This window comes from Nannospalax galili, unplaced genomic scaffold, assembly GCF_000622305.1.
Source record: "Nannospalax galili isolate Female #2095 unplaced genomic scaffold, S.galili_v1.0 scaffold1599, whole genome shotgun sequence".
Classification (NCBI taxonomy): Eukaryota; Metazoa; Chordata; class Mammalia; order Rodentia; family Spalacidae; genus Nannospalax; species Nannospalax galili.
Window position 1 is genome coordinate 293,934 of NW_008342326.1, and position 15,004 is coordinate 308,937.

Below are 15,004 nucleotides of genomic sequence, written 5' to 3' on the forward strand. Positions count from 1 at the left end.
CCAGCAAGTCAGGTTAGAAATGGATTGTTCCAACAGTGAAGCATTTAAACTTCTTTCAAAAAAAAAGGGTGGGGGTTGTCAGCACTGATGGATTTGCCAATGTACTTTCCCAATCATAATCTCCTGTGAGACACCAACAGATGGACAAGCCCCATCAGTGGGTTAGAATAGCTTCTGCTTTAAGCTTCTGTGGACCACAAAACAATGTGTTTGGTCACCCACTGCTGAGTAAGTCCTACAGACATCTGCTTAGTGAGACCTACAGACATCACTGTAATATTTTCTGCAATTCTTCTGCAGCACTTGAATGTCTTTACAGAACATTGGCACCCATGGAGGCAAAGTACAGAGTAAGTAAAATTATTTGTGCATAGTTTCAATTCGTTAATGCTTTTTTAATTTACGGCACTGCTTTTCTCAGGTAAGGCTTAAAAAGGAACATGATTGTGCTTTCTCACTAAAAGGAAAAAAGAAAATTAGTTAACAAAATTTATTACACTATACATATAGAAATATAAGAAAATAATGAAGGAAGAAGAAATCACTTAAAGCAGACTGGAGCTATCTGTACAATCGGAAAAGCCTTGAGTGTTTCACTGCGGATTTGTACAGACAATGTGTACTGCTTTCTTTTTCATTATTAGACCCTAGATGCCGGCTTCACAGAGACGTCTTCAAAGAAAGACAAAGACAAGGCCAAGAGTACCACAGATCTGTGAAGTTCTTCCTGTATCCACTGGCACTATGCAACAGCAAAGTTTTTAAATAGTTTAAACCTGCTCTTTCTCCTATGTGTGTAGTGTTTGACTGAAAGCTTTAAAAGAACAAGACAGCTCTCATTGTATTCCTCCCTCCTGTCAAAATTCAGTAGTGATATGGCAGGGGTGGGGGATAGTCCCAGGCACACCAAGGCATTGACAGAGTGAGAACAGTCCCATCACAGGATGTAGTAACACTGCACAATGTCAGGCAGCAGGCAACCCGGTCTTTCAGCAGGTTACCTTTCACGTGATGAATTTCAACTGCTCATGACATCAGACTGAGGTATCATTAGCTCTGTGGGCTGATGTTGAACATTAGTGGAACACCATCTTGTCATGCCTTCAACTGGACAAAATCCTCTATAGCAGTGAAACTCCCGATGACAGATGACTTTCTGGACTCTTAGGGAAGACATGAGGCCTTCTGGCTCAGAAATGCCATGGCATCTCACACTGTTCACAGCAGATTAAGGCTGGATGATTCAAAAAAGTACAGGCAGTTCAATTCCACTGAGCCCCCTTTAACATCTTCTGCGGCTTGAGTCTTTGGTACTTTGACAGTGGACCTCTGATCTTTGGGTTTTGGTGGCACAGGACCTACAAATCCGATATTGTCATGAAAGCTATGAAGAGTGCTGGGGTTAGAATGCAGTCCTTGGGCTTGAAAAAGATCAATTTCTTTGGTTAAGCAGTCAGTGTCAATCTGGAGTTGTCTATTACAACTTTTCAACGGCCGCATTTCTTCAAGTGAAGGTATTTGGGATATGGAATTTGATCTCTTCAGGCTCCTTTGAGTTAGATTATTTTCCATTGTAGTAACCTCAGATTTTAGTTTATCCAGCTTCTTCTTTTGCATCTCAGGTTCTCTTTGAAGCCTCTCCATTCTTGCCTTCTGGTGTGCTAGCTGAGCTTGTGTGTAGGCAGCATCATCAGATCCCATACTCAGTTTCTGTGCCTCACTTATTCTGTCCACATGTGATAAGGCAGGGACTGAAAGGTGCTGACAATTCTCTGTTTCTACATAATGGTCAGTATAATTTAGAAGATTTTTAAGTTCAAAGGTAGGGGATACCACCCCGAAGGAAACTGCAGGGGGTTTATTGGGAGAAACTGTAATTTTGGAAGTATATTTTGTGTTAAGTGACCACCACTCAAGAAGTTGCAGAGTTACTGCCTATTGCTCGGCTTTGGGGAGGGTGGTGGTGAATAAAGGCAGGACCCATGTTCACTTGCCCAGGCATAGTCCTGGAGGCTGTAGATGCTCCAGAGTTTATGGATATGAAGAGTGTAAGCCGGTTCCATATGCCCTGTTCATCTCCTGTGGTGGCATTAGCTGAAATATAGACTTTAGGTTGACTGTGGGAGATCATTGCGTGACCCCGGCGAGGTGAGGATTGGGGATGAGTAAGCACGCAGTTCACCAGCCCACACCACCCCCATTACCTGGGGACACTCAGACACAATGGGGAGTCTTAGTCAGAGACTCATTTATTGCAAGTGTTCCAAAGCTTATAAAGGCACTTGTAACTCACCCCTCCCCTGCTGAGGGTGTATCTTAAGGATGGTCAAGCGCTGATCATGCACTCCTCAGCAGTGCGGAAGTATTCTTCAGACTTTCAAAGTAAGCCAGGCCGCAACACTCGGACCTATGCAAGGCGGGGCCTTTACGTCCCCACAGATCATCTCATCAGTACTTGGAGGACTGGCAGCTATGTAAACAGTGGGCTGGTTTCTATTTAAGGTCTGGCTGTTGACCAAAGAAGAAGTGTGGGAGGTTCAAGGTCCAGAAGAACATAATTTTGAAGAATTGTTTCTTTGTTGGAGTTCAAGTTTGATTTCAATCTGTTTTTTTCAAGGTCCTGTTGAAATATTCTGAATGTTATACTGGTTATGGGCAGAAGACTGTGAGCTACCAATGAATAGACTGTTGGCGGTTATATAGTAGTAGGTGAACTGATAGGCACATAGACATGAGAGGTCTGGTGGCCCTGCTAATTTGGCTGTTGGGTTGAGGTGTGTGGCAGAGGATTAGATGCAGGATATGTAGTCCAAGGACTAGGCGGTGAAGGCTGATAGACTTGTTGAGGGTTCATGGGATTAAACTGAGATACTTAGCCAGAATGCTGTTGTGTCTGTCGAGCTGTACCACTAGGAGTTGTAATGTAAGGCTTAATATAGATAGAATTTCCCTGTGGACTGTTAAGTACAGGTGGAGGTACACCATGTATGTGCAAAGATGTAGAAGTACTATGACCAGGCTGTATGTTTGGGGCTAAAGTTACCATAATGGGGTTAAACCTAGGAGTTTATTGAGAAAGGTTTGATGTTCTTTTGCTGCCTAGGTGAAATCCAAGATGTGGTGTTGAATTTGAAGCACTGGATGTCCTGGGCATTCCACAAACATTAAAGCCTTGAGGAACTTGAGCTGGTGCTGTCTGTGGCTCCTGTTGAAACAGTTCATTTTTGGACTGACCACCTTGAAGTTGTTCTTCACTAATGTCGTATGTTAAAGTCCTACTTCCATTCATTCTATTCCCTTTTCTTCCATGATGGCAGACATTCTGTGACTGCAAGTCCAAGTTGAGAGAAGTCATGTGATTGCATAGACCAGAAATTCCAGAACCATCCAAAAAATTCAGGTATCCTTCACCATAAAGATACCTTGTACTCTCCTGAGAGAGAACTGCACAGCAGGCATCCAAATTATTATTCTGAAACATGCACCTGATACAACGGCTTCTGGCACTTCAGGGAATTTTTGTCACAGGGCATGTAAAACCTGAAAATCAATTTGATGTCTTCCTTGGGCCATTCATAAGTTGCCTACTCAGGACTAGCTGTAGAGTAGGCAATTCTAGGCCTTAGTGGAATTAGTATTTGTCTCTTCTGTCCAAGCATTTTCCTTCATTGCTTCCCCATCCTCCTAGTCAGGTATTGGTCGGAGTGTTTTGTCACAGCAATGGAGAAACAGGCTAGAACAGGAAATCCATAAACACTATTCAATGAGAAAAAAAAACAAACACAGCCCCCACCTCAAACAGAGTAAGAGATGGTTTACTCTGGAACCAAATATAAGTATCCATGGACTAATAATAAGGATACTCCAAATTCCATGTTTCAATTTAGCAGTAGTTTCATGAAGTTTTTATAGATACAGAACCAACAAAGTCATAAATGAACACACTTTTCTGATTCGTTTGTGGAAACATTTGGCAGGTTTTATAGCACAGCAGGGAAACCTCTGTGATAGGCTTCAGATGCCACTTGAGGACATTCTTAACTTTTGGGTTGGTGCAGTCTAGTGTTCTGTTAAGTAATGCATCCCAAAAGGTTTCACATGATAATCACAAGGATGTGTAGCAGTAGACAGGGATTAGCTATAGAGGAGACTAAAGATACCCCATCCCCAAAATTGTGACCAGGTTCTAGACCTCCAATATTCCAACCTTTCCACAATCACTGAAGTTCTAATCAGTTAATCAACTGATCTGTAGAATATTCATCTTTTGTGTGTGTGGGGGGGGGACTTATGTTCACATGTTCCATTCTATCTAATGAACTTGCCAAAACATAATCTACTGCAAACACCAAATTAAAGTTTTATTTAGTAGAGATGAAACATATAAACTGGGTATAGACATTCTCCCTGTGATCTCTACATTTTTGGTTGAAGAATGAGAATAGCACTCAATTTACCAGTTCTAATTCATTAGAACATATAAAATTGACTAGTTCTTACAAGTTAAACAACTCATAACAATTCCTGAATCGAATCTAATCTTACAAGCAGTTATTCCCACTGTGAATTCTAGTGCTGCAATATTAGAGAGCAATAAAATATTTTTAAGTTTTTTGAGAATGTCATACATGAGCACTGTATTTACATCACTTCTGTCCCTCCTCCTTCAACTTCTCCCATGCCCCCTATCCCCCTCAAATTCATGGCCTCTTCTTTAATTGCAATAAAAATATTTTAGTATGCCACCTAACAGTCACACATGGATATCCCTGGGCACAATACTCTGGTTTCCAAATCAGTTATATGGTTTGATTGTTTGTTTGTTTGTTTTAGTCTTTTTGAGACTGCATCTCCCTGTAGCCCCAGATGGCCTGGCACTCACTATGTAGACCAGGGTGGCCTTGAACTCATAGAGATCTGCTTGCCTCTACCTCTCGAGTGCTGGAATTAAAGGTGTGTGCCACACCCAGCAATTATCTAGTTTAAAACAGAACTATGTTAAAATTTTATTTTTGAGCATCTTATGATTCAAGGAAAAAACATCACAAGTATAGGATATTTAGGGGAGATAAATATTAACAAGAAATTATACTTAGATACTAAGGATTATTGTTTCTATCCATTCTTCTTAGAATTTTTACATTATGTCAGTCATTGCTAACCAGCCTGTCTCCATGTGCTAATGTGCTATCATTCTTCCATTTTCTCAGAAAATTGAGGAACAAATAATTTTTAATTGTTAATAATCATACAGTTTTTAAGGTTTTTAAGTAGCATAGCCAACATATAAACCTGGGTTTAAAAATTTATGGAAATTGAATCTGCACACTTTACAGTCAGCATGTTCATGAAGACATGCATGAATATTCATGGTTTTGTAATAACCAAGGAGCTGAGGCAATCTGAATTCTATCTTTAATGAAAAAGAGAGTCAGTATGGCCACATGATGAAATGGTAGAATAATACATAGCAATACAAATGAATGAACTATAGCTATAATAACATAATTCTCACAACCTAAAGAAATCAAACACAATGCAACACATGCCACATCACCTATCATGAAAACAATCCCCTTCCCCATCTCCTCGTGCTTCCTCCTTCACAGATCTAACTCTGCCCAATCCTTGAGGAATAACTTTCTTCTGCTGATTGATTACTTATTTTTAAATAAGTCTTTGGGTGTACTCTGAATTTCCATAGTCACATATTCTTTACATAGAATCTGTTAAGCACTATGTCAAAGAATAATTGAAAGGGAAGAAAAGGGCTGCAGAGACATCTCAGGTTATAAAGATGCTTGCTTCCCTACTTGATGACATCAGTTCAAAACCTGGAAGCCACATGATAGAAGGAGAGAATTCCACAAGTTGTCCTCTGACTTTCACATGCATGCTCTTGCATGTGTGCACCCATAGTCACACACACACACACACACACACACACACACACACACACACACACACATAATTTTTAAAGAGGGGGAGACACAAAATTTTAATTTGAATATGATTTTAAGGAATAGAGCAACAAAAATATAATAAAATGATTAAAATATATATAATAACTAACTTTTAATGTCTAAAATATAAAAGACTTCTTTACAAGTAGTTAAAGAAGTAAAAATATCAAATAAAAACATGAACACCTCACAGGCACTGCTGGCTCCAGTGGCCTTGTCCATGTCTATAGGTACATGTGTGTCATCACTAGCTACAAGTTCTCTACATCTGCCTGCATTCTGAAGGGTTGATTTCTGTTTCTCTAGTGGCTATAAACCAACTCTGGTACAATCAACTAGCCAAATTATCTGGCATCTACCCTTCCTCAACTTCATCTGTCCTTGGGAAGGACACCCCTTTGAAGTTTCTTGAGTATTTTCCCTCTGCTTTGAAATATTATATAAACTTACACTTTTCCCCTTGGTGTCTGGGTTTTTTTTATTGGTTTATTTTTTGGATTTTTGTTTTGTTTTGTTTTTGTCTTTTGAGTCTCCCTGTAGCCCCAGCTGGCCTGGAACTTGTTTTGTAGACCAGGTTGCCCTCAGTCTCACAGAGATCTACCTTCAGGGACCCCTGTCTCCTGAGTGCTGGGATTAAAGGCATGTGCACCTGGCTTGAGTTCAACATCCTGATCTTCTTTCCTTGTGATTAGCCACTAGTGTCCCAACTGGCTGGACAGCATCTTTATCTGGGTTGCCTCTTCTTTCCTATCTTTCCTTTCTCTCCTGCCCTCTCTTTTCCTGGTGTTTTCTGCATCTCCCAAACAATTCCCACTTTGATTCTCATTTTAAGGTCTGCTACCTGCCTCGGACCCTAAACTAAGAACAAATGAGAACAGAGGGCTTGGGAGGAAAGCTCTCTGCAGCAAGAAGGGAGCAAATGAGGTATCTCATGTTTAACAGCTAGCTACACAGTGGTACATGAGACATCTTCTGGAACATATAGGGAGACATGGAAATATAAAAGGCAAAGCAAGGACCAAAAAATACTGTAACAGACACTCTGGACACCAGAATAAAACAAAAGAAATATGTTTAGTGCTGGGAGTAGTGGCAGATGCCAGTAATCCCAGCACTCAGGAGGCTGAGACAGAGAATCTCTGTGAGATTTAGGCCACCTTGGTCTATATAGGGAGTTCCAGGCCAGCTGGGGCTACAGGAAGACTCTGTCTCAAAACAAAATATGCTCAAAGAACACTTTCAGTTCGGTGTATAGTCATAACATTGTTGACTTAACTAAAGTTGTATAATCACTGTATAGGAAGGAAAAGAAAATTTGGGTAATATATTCACAAATGATTACCTCTTTGTTTACAATAAAGTGACAGCACCTAAAATGAGTATTTTCAGGAAAAATAGAAAAAATTATTTTCTGAAAATATGTATATAAATATCAAGGAAAATCTCTCATGAGAGATGAAACTGGAAGTAGGAAAATGGAATTTCATGGATCCATATAGACATAATTTCTTTATGATATAATTTGTTATTTTTTAAATACTTACCTGTTAAGTCAAGAAATAGATACATTTGTAACCTGGTTGATCATTTATAGACTTATATACAAAAGTTAAAATATAAACAGAAGCTTTAAATTTAAAATGAAGAAGAGGAAAAGGAGATTAGTTACTTCTGCTCACTTTTATTAATATCTTTGTCATAATATCTGTTGTACTTATTTTAGATAATTTTAAAGGGAATTTAACTAAAAGATTACACTTTAAAATGGAAGAATAATTCACACTTATGTGAATGCAAGTCTATATTGAAGACATTTCTCCATAAAGCAAAGAAGCAGAAAGAAGTAGTGATTAAAGGCCTTAACTATTTCTTCTATCTCTTGAAGACTCTGGCTTGGAATCCCTAATTCTTTGAGCACATTGATAATAGGAAGATGTAAGCATATTTAGGTATCCATTCAAATCTTCAGCAAGCTACTGTGGGAAGTGATTTTTCAGAGACTGGCAATTCTAATTTCACTTATAAAATTATGAATGTTGGAAATGAAGAAAATATTTTTTCCTGTTAATCCCAGTAGCCAAACCAGAGTCTCTAGTAATAAAGCATTCCTAACCATAGCTACAAATAATGATCAATGATATATAGCATATTTAATATATCAACTAATTTCCTAATACACAAGGAACTTATTAATAAAAATAAATGTAGTATGAAATAATACTATATAGTACCCAAACAAATTGTAATTTTATATTTTGGATAAAACATGGGCCGCTGCATAAAAGTAATAAAATACTGAGGACCTGCCATTTGGTGCCAAGAAAAGAGAGATTTAGTCTCAAATACTGATGACAAAAGGTGGAGAAAGAATCTGCAAAAGCAGGTAAGTGAAAGAGGAAGTACAGGATAATTATTAATTCAAAGCACTGGATAGCATGCTCTCTTGTCCCTGCAGACCCTGAAAGTGGGCAAAGAGAAGCACTGGAGGAAGCCACAGACATAAGCACATGGGCATCTCCTTTGTTTAAGATTGTGCACTAACAGAAGCCTGTGTCATAACCATTATTTAATGTGATATATCTGCGCACCTCCTGATAAGCCAATAGTAATAATTTTTTAACTTCATTTAAAATTTTAGTATAAAATATCAAGCTCCTTTCCTGCCTCCCACTCACATCATTGAAGAATGAGCAACTGGTTGAATAAATCTCCTTTGTCTTGTCGATTCTACCTATAGGATTTTTCCAAGCCATATTCCTAGTATCAATGTCCATTCTCTGAGATCAGTTTGTAAGTAGTGAGAAGATGGAAGTTACCCTACATAAGCCATCTGAACAGTAAGATCAGAAAAGATGATGCTACTCAGAGAGAAAGTCTGAGGCACCGGGGACTAATGATACATCCTCACACGCTGATCTAAGCGGAAGTCAAATTTGTCTAGTATGTTGCTGAATTTCACATAAATTTTAATTAAATACTTTTGCAGACAACTCTGGAAAATATTTGATTTGTGAGAATGTAGTAACAAGTGATATCAATATAGGTCAGCTCGCACAATTCACTCTACAAATAGGAACAGTACTGTGTCACAGGCAACAGAAGGCACAGCCAGAGACCTGACAGGAGAAATGAGAGCTGCACAGGCAAAGGAGTAAAGAAAAGCAGGTCAGCAGACGTGACCATACCATGCCTCTATATCCTTGGCCTATTTTGAAGATCACTGCAAACAGCTCCAAGGGCACCATGGGCTACAAGGTCCATCTATCTGCTCAACAGTGATTCCCTTCCTTGAAGCCTGCTCTGCTGCCACTGGGGGTCAGTGCAGCTGGAAGCAGGTCCTCAGTAGCAAGGGTGGATGAACACTCCAGGCCCTCATCCAGAGGAGGCCAGCTCAGAGTCAGGTTCCATGTTCCCTCAAAGGGCCGTCACCATAACCGGGACTCTGGCAGTAACAGCAACTAGACCCTCCATAACAGTTCCCCTCTAGCTCTTTTGCTTTCCGTCTTTCCACCATTCCCTCTCTGTGCTTTCTAAAACCGCCTTGCAAAGAATCTAGTTACCCATATGTGCTTGTTTCAAGGGAAAAACAAAGGCAAAGGAAGTAAGAGTTGGAAGAAACGGTATCTGGAAAAATACCCCCCACATCCTCCCAGAAAACTCAGATATAGACAGTATTGTTACAGGGCTTCTCCTGAGGAGTTGAGTTGCTCAAGCCATGTTAGTTTAATATTTAGGAAAATGGTGATCAAATCAGATAGAAGATGTGAGAATGTGCAGATGGCTGAGGCGGCCTTCACATTCATCAGTCCTGGGAAATTCCTTCTCTGGGGCTGGAGTGAGGTTGTGGAAGTAACTCCTAATAAGCAACATGAGTAAAAGAGGCACCACCCATAAGGGTTGAGCAGAAGCTGGGAGGGAGCCTCTCACCAGGTAGCAGGGACAGGACTGAGGGGTGTGTTGACATTTGCTGTGAACTCTGAGAATCTCAGTGATGTGCACATGTGGTACTGTGAGGTAGAGACCATCCAGGGACACAGTGGTGTGAACTAAAGTGAGTTTTTGTACTCCACACATTTAAATAAACTCATTAACTTTATAGAGTACTAAATGAACACAAGAACAAAATTGATTTTAATTGGAAAAGAATGTGCATGTTGCATTCAGAAAAAACTGTGAGCCACAGACGATTAATGATTTTGTAATCTAACATTATATTTTAATGAATTATCATATCTAGATACTTATTATCATGAATTACGCCAAATTGACATAAGAATGTTAAACTCAAATCAGCACTGAACTCAGAAAACAAGTGAAGAAGCTCTTCCTCCTTCTTGAGAAAAATTACAGTGGTGGCTTGAGGAGAGACTTTCTCAATTTGTCTCTCTGCAGTTCTAGGAGTTCAATCTCCAAGGACAGTTTATACACCTCCAGAGCCATTTTCACATCCTCTGGGCTTGATAGGCAATGCATGAGTTCCCTGCCCTTGAGCACTTGCTTACAGCCTTCAGAGCCCTCCTGAAAGAGATATAGGTTTGGGGTGTCATTGAGTGGCTTCGGTTGATCATCGAGAAATAGAGCAGCAGTACATTATATGGTTTAGAAAAATGAGAGGCAGTACTCCCCAGTCTGTAGGCCTCAGTCTGTAAGAGGCACAGTTTTTCCTGTTCTCAAATGAAAACAAGAAAATATGCCACACCAACTCACCAAAGTGCTTCAAGGAAAAAAGTATCTTTGAGTGACTCAGAAATAAAATGAATTATGACAAGTCAGATGTCACCAGTACTGGCTAGGAAACAGCTGTGACAGACCACCATTTTAGGGTTTGACAACAGTAATATCTTGAGTTGTACCACTTACCCACTCACACTTGGGCACCTCTGGGTACCAGGTTCTATTCGCTGAGCAAGTGATATTTTGGGAACCCAGCATAGTAAAGCCGGCATCACAGTGGATGGTGACATTTTCATGTTCAATATACTGATCCTTATCCACAGACAGCTTTCCATTTTCTACTTCTGGTTTTAGACAGAGAGCTGTAATGAAAACATGATTTTAGAACATCTTTATCTGAGGAAAAAGGTATGACAATTTAGTATAAAATGAACTAATCTTATGTATGGCTTATTCTATTTTCCTTTCACTTTGTTAGCTATAACATTGATTAACATTTTATTGAGCATGATAGTCTATGTATACAATCTGACTATTTTACTCATGTCTCACAATAGTCTTATAAATGAGTTTACTATTTTCTCATTTTATGAAGAAACTTCAGGTGCAAAGAAGGTAAGAAATTTATTCATAGTTATAACATGCTTAAATAACATGACAAGAGATTTGTAAAAGACTATGTGATCCCAGATTCTGTGTTGGCACAGTAAATTTTACTGTAGATAGTTCTACAACACTATTCATGACGTTCTTTGTTTGCCTGATAATTTTCTGTGTGCAATGAGGACAATTATGTCAAATTTGAATATTTTTCTATTATTGTTAACTACATGTAAAATTAACCCAATCTTGACTCTTCCTGCTCCCCATAATTGATTGGCACTGGATCCCTGCAATAGACATCATCTATATCACAGGTAGAGCCTTGGAGGAAGCTCTGATGGAAAAAAAAACCTGTCACTCTGATTTTTGAAGTCAGATGAACATAGAATACATCGATGCTAGAACAAATGTTCTTAAGGACTTTGTACATGCTTTATAGGTAGAGTGAAAATGTTTTGCCTCTAGAATATTTCTGGAAATATGTGTAAGAAACTAAGAGTACAAGCTACCTTAAGAAAGCTCATATTTGTGACTAGGAGAAAGACATGGAGGAAACTAACGTTTGTGTATGTTTTCTGTATTTTTGTGGGGCCTATCATCTGTTTGTATTAGTGATTCAAAATAAACAAAACTAAATAAAATATCTTTGTGCTATGTCTGGCAGGGAATAGCTTTGGTCTCCATTCCTTACAATTCTGCTCACTTGGTCATTAGAGGAAGAAGGAAGTAAAGTTACCTTTACACTGTGGAGCTGCTTCTGACCACTGTGAGTAAATGCAGGAGAGTTCTGCCTGTCCAACCAGTTTATATCCTTCATCACATTGATAGCTAGCGTAGTATTTGAATAAAGTACTGTGTTGAGTATAATGTCCATGGGCAATATTAGGAGGAAAACTACAACCTTGATGATGAGGCAAAGAAGCAAGAGAAGGTGAGTTTGTAGAATGTGTCAAACAGCACTTCCCAGAATTCATGCTGCTTGGATTATGCATTCTGACCTTTCATCTTCCCAGCCTGTCAGATCACTTGACCAAAGACATGCCTGCACTGGCCTCCCAGAAGCCACCAGTTCAGGGACTCCAAAGGCTCAAATTACAAGCTGATATAATTTGGATGATGAATTTCCTCAAGTGGCCTATAAGTTAAAAGTTTAGTTCCCAGATAACACTATTGGAAGGTAGTGGAACCTTTACAAAGGGGGAGGTTCTTGGTCATTGGTCATTGGTCATTGAGGACTTGCTCTTGAAGGAGACTGTGGGTCTCATCCCTTTCCTCTGTTTCTTTGTTCTTTGACTTGTGCTTAGACAAATGGTTTTGCTACAAGCTACACGCATACCATGCAGTGCCTGCCACCTTTACAAGTCCAAAACAATGGGGCTGAAAGAGCCAAATCTGTGAACCAAACTAAACTTTTTCTCTGTAAGCTGATTATTTCAGGTGTTTGTGAAACTGATGGAAAGCTGACAACTCAAGCCCTTGTGTTTTCCTTCATTTTACTGACCAATCATTTACATTGTTTGGGGGCTATTTTTGCATGAAGGCTGAATTCAGTACTGAGCCACATCTTATTTTTGGTACAGGGTCAATTTTATATTCAATGCCAAGATGTGTAAAGGATCTTCCCTGAAATTTTTAGGAGAGTCAAATCAACATCACCGATAATATAGATAGGGCTCTCTGCTTTTCCTGTTTGCCTGATGACAAGATAGTGATTCACAAGGTAAAGCAGCTTTCAAACCTTTCCTCTTTTCCTGCCTAAAACAGATGTAAATTGTCACCTGCTTATCAACTCAGATCCAGCCCCAGCAGGACCAGAGGAATCTGGGGATCAATCTCAATGTTTTATAATAGCTTTTACTTTTACTAATTCCTTTTGTTTCAGTAGAGCGTCCCAACTATAAATTTAGGAGGGTGAAAAACTCTATTTCCCACCCCTTAAAATGCATCTGTGAAAACTGTGAAGATGTTAAATCCACTCATGATTTCTGAGTAATTCCTCCCAGTCAAAAGAGTTCACCCACCCACACCAAGAAAAAATTATTTAATGTGTATTTTAGAAGAGAACTTAAAGGAAAAATAATAATGGTGTCTTTAACATTGAGATAATAAATAGGGCAATATATAGAGCAACTATCTGAAAGGAATACTGTAAAGGTTCATAAACACTGCAAGAGAAAGTTAAGCAAAATGAGTAGATAAAAGTACTATGCTAACACTCTATAGTAGTTATAAGCATTGTACTTAGAACCTCCTAAAAGTGTGGAAAAGCTGATGTCTTACAATATATACAATCAAAATGCTGGAGCTGCCATGGCAGATGGTAGAAAATGGGCTTAAATGACTCAAGGAAGTGAGCAAGCTGGAATACCTATGCTATGCACACTGAAATGTTATATAGAAAGTCTACAGGTCACAATATTTACCAAAGTCAAAGTCACAGAGGTAAGTGAATATAGCATTAAAATGAACTGCAAGGTTAGAAAGGAAATCCTTAGAGAACTAAGATTACATAGTGTCTTTAAAAGTGAAAAGATGCTCTGCTTCCCTAGGCTGCACAGCCTGCCAGCCTCTTTCCTGGATGCTGGGGCTGACCTCTCACCCCAGGGCCACCACTGCTTCCTGATCCCTTGCACCCAGATGGGGGACCCAGTTCCTTCTCAAGGTCCCCAGGAGCCCTACAGGCCTGGTCCCACCCTCACCTCCCTCAGCTTCCCTGGGCCTACAGGACCCACCAGCCTCTCTCCTGAGTAAGTCGATCGGCCCTTTGCGCCTTGACTCCCCCAGCCTCATTCACCCTCCTAACTCTTCCGATCGTCTTTCCTCCTAGCCTGGGTGCTGTCCCATTCCTTGTCTTGGCCCCCCAGACACCTGGGGAACCACCACTGCTTCCTGATCCTTTTCATCCAGACCAATCCAATTCCTTCTCATGGTCCCCAAGAGCCCTCTGAGCCTGGTCCCGCCTCCACCTCCCTCTGCTTCCCTGTGCTGCACAACTTGCCAGTCTCTTTCCTGGACTGACCTGAAAGTGCTGACCTTTCAGGTCCCTGATCCTTTGTACCCAGACCAACCCAGTTCCTCATTGTAGTCCCCAGGAGCCCTTGGGGACTCTTCCCCAGTCCATCATCTCTGGGTGGTATGGCCCTTAGCTGCCTGAGACCAGCATCTTTCCTGGGTCCTGCTCCTAGGCCAGTACAACCCCCAAATTTCTGAGGCCAAAATCTTTTCCGGAGGGATCCAGACCATAGGAAAAAGTGTGAGAGCATCTGATCCTCATATGATTGGGCCTCTGTGGAAACTCCTGAAGACAAAAGCAATCTGCCCACTCCAATATAAAATCAAAAGAGAGAACCGGAAGCTTAGACAAACCAGCTTTTCATGCCCAAAAAGCAAACCACAAAGGCACATAAAGTTTACAAAAAGAAGCAGACCTAAATTTGAAGGCTTGAGTCTCACATAAGCATCAGAAACTACAAAAGAAATTCACATGTCAAAATCACAGAGAAAAAAATAATAACATGAAAAACCAAAATAACATATCCCCACAAAATACCAATAGTCCTCTAGAGGAGGACAATGAGAACCCCCTAGAGATAATGCAGGACATGGAACTCAAAAGAACAATTATAAATATGATAAAAGAATTCAGTGAATTTAAAGAACACCAAAAGAAATCAAAGAACTGAAGGAAGATAGGGCTAAACTTCTGAATGAATTCAGAAAAGAGAAATATGGAAGAATACTCAGGCTGAAATGAAGGAAGTGAA

General features: G+C 39.9%; 1 protein-coding gene and 1 pseudogene across 1 annotated transcript in view; both read right to left on the bottom strand.

Moving 5' to 3' along the window:
* Positions 1 to 1,190: 1,190 nt before the first annotated feature.
* Positions 1,191 to 3,635, bottom strand: LOC103738261 (annotated as a pseudogene).
* A 6,519-nt stretch (positions 3,636 to 10,154) lies between these two features.
* LOC103738264 (C4b-binding protein alpha chain-like) overlaps positions 10,155 to 15,004 on the bottom strand; it is a gene marked incomplete at its 5' end in the record, with an annotated part of 24,956 nt that continues 20,106 nt past the window's right edge. Inside the window, 3 exons of the mRNA XM_029565968.1 lie at positions 10,155 to 10,481; positions 10,824 to 10,999; positions 11,977 to 12,141. Coding sequence (XP_029421828.1) covers positions 10,308 to 10,481; positions 10,824 to 10,999; positions 11,977 to 12,141 — 515 coding nt within the window. The remainder of the gene's footprint in view (positions 10,482 to 10,823; positions 11,000 to 11,976; positions 12,142 to 15,004) is intronic.